The sequence below is a fragment of the Sinocyclocheilus grahami genome, unplaced genomic scaffold, assembly GCF_001515645.1.
Source record: "Sinocyclocheilus grahami isolate Dianchi unplaced genomic scaffold, SAMN03320097.WGS_v1.1 scaffold1275.1, whole genome shotgun sequence".
In the NCBI taxonomy this organism is placed as follows: Eukaryota; Metazoa; Chordata; class Actinopteri; order Cypriniformes; family Cyprinidae; genus Sinocyclocheilus; species Sinocyclocheilus grahami.
In genome coordinates, this window is record NW_015506454.1 from 807,307 (window position 1) to 815,782 (window position 8,476).

At 34.2% G+C, this 8,476-nt stretch overlaps 1 protein-coding gene across 1 annotated transcript in view; it reads right to left on the minus strand.

Moving 5' to 3' along the window:
• Positions 1 to 281: 281 nt before the first annotated feature.
• The window catches only part of tulp3 (TUB like protein 3), a 14,208-nt gene continuing 6,013 nt past the window's right edge, over positions 282 to 8,476 (minus strand). The window contains exons 5-10 of the mRNA XM_016254708.1: positions 5,512 to 5,703; positions 5,325 to 5,437; positions 2,883 to 3,000; positions 2,707 to 2,805; positions 2,454 to 2,625; positions 282 to 871 (exon numbers count right to left, since the gene is read on the minus strand). Coding sequence (XP_016110194.1) covers positions 738 to 871; positions 2,454 to 2,625; positions 2,707 to 2,805; positions 2,883 to 3,000; positions 5,325 to 5,437; positions 5,512 to 5,703 — 828 coding nt within the window. The 3' untranslated portion in view covers positions 282 to 737. The remainder of the gene's footprint in view (positions 872 to 2,453; positions 2,626 to 2,706; positions 2,806 to 2,882; positions 3,001 to 5,324; positions 5,438 to 5,511; positions 5,704 to 8,476) is intronic.

The window sequence follows — 8,476 nt, forward strand, 5'->3', positions numbered from 1 at the left end:
GTAATTGTGACTATATTTCGTAGTTCTGAGTTTTTCTCACAATTTAGACTTTTTTCTTGCAATTCAGAATTGTGAGAAAAAAATCTGAATTTCCAAGATATAAACTTTGGACTCTGCAAATTGTGCGATATAAACTCAGAATAGCAAGATATAAACAGAATAAGATATAAGTGCAGAATTGCAAGATATAAATGCAAAATTGCGTGATATAAACTAAAAATTCTGAGAAGAAAAGTCAGAATTGAGAGTCACAATTACCTTTTTTTTTTTTTTTTATCCCGTGGCAGAAACAAGTTTCAATAAAAATCTGTGAGATTCTCCATAACAACATACTCTTCATATCCATCAGACACTTACAAAACATCACAGAAAACATCATAAAAAGCAGAAATAAAATCTCTCAGTTTCAGAATATCCCTCAGTTTTCTTTTCTATTGGTCCATTAAAGCATAAATCCAGCGAATCTTCTCTTTTTCGGAAAAAGAAACCAGGAAAATAAGTTGCAGGATCATCTGGTCAGTTATTTCATGTAGTAAAAAGTTAAATGATTCGATGTGTTTCCTTTACAAAACAATTAATTTGGTCCTTTTATTTCTAATTATTGTGATATAGCACAATTCCTCGGACACACTGGAGACGCGGTGAGGACGACTGTGCTCTAGTGTCCTGAGTGAAGCACCTGTGTGTGTGTGTGTGTGTGTGTGTGTGTGCGTGTACGGTTGAGGCGTGTCACGTGGTCACTCGCAGGCTAGTTTGCTGTCGAAGCTGGACAGGCCGATAGAAAAGGCCTGCAGGGCGCACATGGGGTAGTTAAAGTCCAGAGTGAAGATGTCCTCCGCCACACGACCAAACTGCATCACGATGTAGTCAGCTGCAAACACACCAACACACAATCACAACAACAGAACAAAATCAAAGGCAAACCTTAAATGTTGAGCAGGAGAAACCTACCTGGAAAGTCAAATTACATGAAGAAGGCAATATATGATAGATTAGATTTATTCATTTAAATTTTATATATATATATATATACTTTTTTTGCTCTTTTTAATTGTAATTTTGTACAAAGTTCTTATAAAATTAAATATATATATATATTTTTTTTTAATTATTAAAAAAAGCTTTAACTTATTTTATTTCAGCTAGTTGCCAACATTTCTTAATTTCATTTAGTTTAATGTGATGTTCTAAAATAACTATAACTAAAAATTAAATACAAATTTATAAAAACTAAAAATAGACATTAAAAAAATAAAATAACAAATATATAAAATAATAAACATTACTAAAACAACTTTAAAATTACCGATATTTCAACTAAATTAAAATAAAAAATAGAATAAAGAAAATATGAAAATAAAAAGGAAACATTTCTCATTTACTTTGACTTGTTGTACTAAAATAACTAAAACTGAAATAAAAATTATATACATATTAGAAAAATAACAAAAAATTAAAATGACTAAAACAACTTAAATTACTAATACTACAACTAAAATTAAAATTAAAATAGAAAATAAAGAGGCAATATTTCTCGTTTTCATTTAGTTTAACGTGATTTACGAAAATAACTAAAACTGAAATATAAGGAAATAAAAACTGGAACTTTTTTTTTATGAAAAATGACTACAACAACTTCAAAATTACTAACACTTCAAATAAAATTAAAAAGAAAACAGAAAAAAAAACGAATTCAAAATATTATCTATACGTGGTACAAAAGTAACAAACTAAAACTAAAATAAAAAGTAATAAAAATTATATAAAATAAAAAAATTACTACAACAACTTTAAAATTACTAACATTTCAACTAACATTAAAATGAAAACAGAAAATATAAAAAGAAAAATCTATATTTTGAATATGATATCAAAATATTTCTCATAAAAATACATCTATATATATATATATATATACACACACACACACACACACACATATTATATGTGAGCCTGGAGCACAAAAGCAGTGTTGAGTCGCTGGGGGATATTTGTAGCAATAGACAACAATACATTGTATGGATCAAAATTATACATTTTTCTTTTATGCCAAAAATCATTAGGATATTAAGTAAAGATCATGTTTCATGAAGATATTTTGTACATTTCCTACCATAAATATATCAAAACTTAATGTTTGATTAGTAATATGCATTGCTAAGAACTTAATTTGAACAACTTTAAAGATGATTTTCTCAATATTTAGATTTTTTTGCATCCTCAGATTCCAGATTTTCAAATAGTTGTATCTCAGCCAAATATTGTCCTATCCTAACAAACCACACATCAATGGAAGCTTATTTATTCAGCTTTCAGATGATGTATAAATTGGCCCTTATGACTGGTTTTGTGGTCCAGGATCATATATATATATATATATACTGTATGTATATATGTATAGGTGTGTATATATTTCACACTGGCTGACGTGTGACAGATCTGAGGTAACTTACGGTCGTTGTCGTGGACGATCTGGAAGTTCTTGACGGAGGCCTGCGTGACTCTGCCGTGGAAGTTCAGCACGTAGGACTGCGTGTCGTCGTTCCACACCGGCGCTTTATTATGCAGCTCGATCAGATTCTCCAGCGAGTGATTCTGCCATTTACTCAGCAGAGACTCCTGCTCCTGAAACACACACGCGTTCATGCATCAGCAGCTGCGCTCATCCTAATGATTTGATTGACAGCTGCGAGCGGAGACACTCACACACGCGGGCCGAACCGGAACCCGCTCGAAGTTCATGTTCATGCCAGGAATGACGACGGTCATCTTCCGCGGCCCTTTGAAGCCCAGAACATTGGTCTCCTAAAAACACAAACACACACAGCAATAAGAAATGGGCAAAAACAGTCAGAAACCGAGAGGAACAGAGACACACTGACGTAGCAGATGGCGGCGAGCTCCTGCCGTGTGTTGGTTTCCTCCAGCAGCGCTCCGGGGGTTTTCGAGGGATTCGTGCCGTTATCATACACAGTAAACTTGGTTCCCATCAGATTAGACCTGCGGTGAACACTGAACATCATCAACTCCTGATCTACGGACAGCATCCGAGGCAGAACATCAGCTCAATCAAAATGTGTTTTCAGTCGTGGAGTTGGGCAGCGAAGGGTTAAAAGGACAAATGTGAAGCCTGTGATTTTAATAAATGAAATTAAATTAAATGTATGCATTTAGCAGACGCTTTTATCCAAAGCGACTTACAGTGCATTCAAGCTATACATTTTTTATCAGTATGTGTAATAAAGCACATTAATTATTCAGTAAAAAATATACACAATGTCGCCAATTTTAGACGCCATCCTAAAATTCAAAAGGCAGCTATATATTTTCATGTTTAAAGATTTATACTGTGAAAATAATCATATTAGAAATGTGTAAAATGTTATTTAGAAAATATTTAGTACCTATTACATTAAATTACTACATATTTTCTACTTAGATGTATTATTATATTTTTATTTTAACCTATTTTTTATTGTTTACTGAAATCTATCATTATTTATTTACTTTTTTTATTTAAATATACATTTAAATTTTTTATTTTAACATTTTGTATTACTTTTATTATTTGTTACATTTTTATTTTAATCAAATTGTTATTTATTTAAAAAATATATTATTATGTTATTCTAATACATTTTTGATTATTAATTTATTTTAATACAATTATTATTTAATAGTGCTGTCAAAAGATTAATCCAAAATAAAAGTTTTTGTTTACATAATACATGTGTGTGTACTGTGTATATTTATTATGTTTATATAAATACACACACATACAGTATATATATTGAAAATATGTACATGTATATATTTATATTCATAAAATCTATATTATATATAAATATATTTAATATATAAACATAGCATATATTTCTGAAATATATACACGCATGTGTGTGTATTTATATATTCATAATAAATATACACAGTACACACACATATATTATGTAAACAAAAAAAATTATTTTGGATGCGATTAATCACGTTTAGTCTTTTGACAGCACTATTATTTATTTATAAAATAAATAATTTATTTTAAACAATTATTTTTTATTTATGTATTTTAATCTAATTTAGTATTTTTTTTATTTAATACATTTTATTTAATTTATTATTATTTTATTAATTTATGAATTGAAATTATTTACATTTAATTTATTTATTTACATTTTGTACACTGTTTTTATTCCTAACTTTTTCACGCCCCCCCAACACTCCCTTTTATTTAGTGTCATGCTCATGTGCTTCGATTAAAAACACAGTACTGAAACCACAATTTACTCTTTAAAATAAACGGGATGAGTTGAAATAGTTTTCTGTGGTAACTGACTGAATGTCACAAACGCTGTCAATAGATCTTGTATTGAACCAGAATCATCCGATTGATCGCAAGTTCACAGTGTTAAATATGATCCGATCATTTAGAGGTTGAATCTCCTGAGACGAGATGAGTTAAAGGGTTAGTTCACCCAAAAATGAAAATTAGCCCATAAATTACTCACCCTCAAGTCATCCTAGGTGTATATGACTTTCTTCTTTCAGACGAATCCAGTCGGAGTTATATTAAAAATAGCTGTTTAATGCCACTCAGCGGGTGTTGCATGCTTCAGTCCAAAAGAAGTCAAATAAAAAGCGCCCATCCATAAAAAAAGTGCCTCACACGGCTCCGGGGGGTGAACAAAGGCCTCCTGTAGCGAATCGATGCGCTTTTGTATGAAAAATATCCATATTCAAAACATAATAATCACTTTAATGTAGCTTACGCCAGCAGTTGTACACGGAAGCAGCTCCGGGCGGATGACGTATGAGGCCGGCGCTGCGCATGCGCCGCTCAGAAGTGACGAACATGGCAAGGTCATCTTAAAGTTATGATTAAACGTTCTTCAGTAACGAGACTCACCGGCGCATGCGCAGTGCTGAACTCATACGTCATCCGCCCGGAGCTGCTTCCGTGTACAACAGTGAGCGCAAGCTGCATTAAAGTGATTATTACGTTTGAATATGGATATTTTTCTTACAAAAACGCATCGATTCGCTACAGAAGGCCGTTGTTCACCCCCCGGAGCCGTGTGAGACACTTTTTTTATGGATGGGTGCTTTTTATTTACCTTTTCTTGGACAGATGCATGCAACACCCGCTGAGTGCCATTAAACAGCTTGAAAGATCAAAGACAATTTTTTATATAACTCCGACTGGATTCGTCTGAAAGAAGAAAGTCATATACACCTAGGATGACTTGAGGGTGAGTAATTTATGGGCTAATTTTCATTTTTGGGTGAACTAACCCTTTAATACCAGACAAAAAACACCAGAGAGGCACCTCAGTTTTCCTATGAAGCTCTCGCCCTCACGGGACAGATCTGTGGCGTCTACAGAGATCAGATAGTTGGATGTTTTGCTCTTTTTCCTCTTGCGTCCGGCCAATAAGAACACCTGATGAAAGAGAGAGAGAGCGATTAAACGTGAGCAGAAGTGATTGTGAAGGATGCGTTGCATTCAGATCAGACCTTCTTGCCGTCTTCTCTCTCCAGGTGCATGAAGTACGTGGGATAGAGGCCGCGGTCCATGCCCTTCTTGTCCCGCGAGATGCGACACTTGACCGTGACTCCCCGCGGAGCCGGACGGAGCACAAACTCCTCCAGATTATCCACCTCAACGGAGGAGCCCTCAGCCGACAGAGAACCCAGCTGGAGACACTCCTGACGGGACAGAAGACAAAACACACACATTTAGTCCTCTAACAGGCATATCATTCATTATTCTCACAGGGTGCAATCTCTGTCTCTGAGAACATGAGGAAAGTTCACAAACTGAATGAAATCCCATATCCCAGTTTAATATTCAGAGTTTAATGGACTCTATGCACAATCGCTTCCGCTTTTAGGACGCTGCAACTTCCAATGCAGCGCAGTGTATGGAAATTCTGAGAAAATGAAGCACAAAATGAAACCTTGAGGCAGTGTTACACAACAGGACCAAGCAATATTGATATGGTTCACCATTATTAAGGTGTTTTTATTTATTTATTCCAATTTTTAATTATTATTCATTTATTTTAAATCTCTTTTTTTATTATTTACTTAGTTTTATCTATTTATATTTTAAACAAATAGATAATTTAATTGTATATTTAGATTTTTTATCTATTATTTATTTCAATTGTTACATAATATTTTAAATCTTTTTTGAAATATTTTATTATTTTAATTATTTTAATAAAATTAGTATTATTTATTAATCAATTTATTTATTTTAATTTAATTGTATTTATATTTTTAATCTAATGTTTTAGTATTTATTAATTTATTTTAATTAAATTTGTATTCTTTGTAATTTTTAATCTAACATTTATTTATTTAATTTTTTTTCATTATTTATTTTTTATTTTAATCTATTTTCACATTATTTATTTATTTATTTTAATCATTTTTTATATTTTATTATTTTAATATTTTTTCATTATTTATTTATTTTAATCTACTTTTATTATTTATTTATTTTAAGCTATTTTCCCATTGTTTATTTATTTTAATCAATTTATTTTATATTTAAGTATATTTTTAATGTTTTATATTTTTTTTATTTTGATTAGAAAAACAAAATGATATTTTTTTTATTTCGTTTTTTATTTAAAGCTTCTGTAATTCACTGAAACATTGCGGTTTAATATAATACACTAAAATGTTATGTTTACTATAGTTACTAATATATATACAGTGGGGCAAAAAAGTATTTAGTCAGCCACCAATTGTGCAAGTTCTCCCACTTAAAAAGATGAGAGAGGCCTGTAATTTTCATCATAGGTATACCTCAACTATGAGAGACAAAATGAGAAAAAAAATCCAGAAAATCACATTGTAGGATTTTTAAAGAATTAATTGGTAAATTCCTCTTTTTTTCCCCACTGTAATATACTATATTGTAATTATTTGTAAATTGACAGTTATATGATAAGACCGAAAGAGTTTGCTACAGTTTGCTGTAAGACAACACTATAGCAATGCTTGCGGAGCACTGAGAGTTTAGCAGAAATACGCAGACACTTAAGAGTCCATTTGCCCAAGACGGTGTGACTCTGTTTGTGTGGAGGTTGTTGTGTCTGTCTGACCGTGGTGGATTTGGTGCTGGAGGCCGACGCAGGACGAGTGCTCTCTGTGTTCGGCTCTTCAGCTTCATCATCATCATCATCATCCTCACTGGCCTCGTCGTAGTTCATGCTGCCAGAAAGTCCTGAGAGAAACAGAGTTTAAAGAGCTGGAGATGAGAAACAACAGCTGCTGCACTGAGACGAGGACTGCCATTTACACACAGCCTCCTGAGACACACACACTCACACTCACACACACACACTCACACTCACACTCACACACACACACACACACACTCTTCAGCATCACACACACGTTGTCAGTATAAAAGACATCTGTCCACAACCTCAAACAGTCACACTCCAAACTCCACCATGGCCAAGACCAAAGAGCTGTCAAAGGACACCAGAAACAAAATTGTAGACTTGCACCAGGCTGGGAAGACTGAATCTGCAATAGGTAAGCAGCTTGGTGTGAAGAAATCAACTGTGGGAGCACTTATTAGAAAATGGAAGACATACAAGACCACTGATAATCTCCCTTGATCTGGGGCTCCACGCAAGATCTCACCCTGTGGGGTCAAAATGATCACAAGAACTGTGAGCAAAAATCCCAGAACCACACGGGGGGACCTAGTGAATGACCTGCAGAGAGCTGGGACCAAAGTAACAAAGGCTACATCAGTAACACACTGCGCTGCCAGGGACTCAAATCCTGCAGTGCCAGATGTGTCCCCCTGCTTAAGCCAGTACATGTCCAGGCCCGTCTGAAGTTTGCTAGAGAGCATTTGGATGATCCAGAAGAGGATTGGGAGAATGTCATATGGTCAGATGAAACCAAAATATAACTTTTTGGTAAAAACTCAACTTGTCGTGTTTGGAGGAGAAAGAATGCTGAGTTGCATCCAAAGAACACCATACCTACTGTGAAGCATGGGGGTGGAAACATCATGCTTTGGGGCTGTTTTTCTGCAAAGGGACCAGGACGACTGATCTGTGTAAACGAAAGAATGAATGGGGCCATGTATCGTGAGATTTTGAGTGAAAACCTCCTTCCATCAGCAAGGGCATTGAAGATGAAACGTGGCTGGGTCTTTCAGCATGACAATGATCCCAAACACATCGCCCGGGCAATGAAGGAGTGGCTTCGTAAGAAGCATTTCAAGGTCCTGGAGTGGCCTAGCCAGTCTCCAGATCTCAACCCCATAGAAAATCTTTGGAGGGAGTTGAAAATCCGTGTTGCCCAGCGACAGCCCCAAAACATTACTGCTCTTGAGGAATGGGCCAAAATACCAGCAACAGTGTGTGACAACCTTGTGAAGACTTACAGAAAACGTTTGACCTCTGTCATTGCCAACAAAGGGTATATTATAACAAAGTATTGA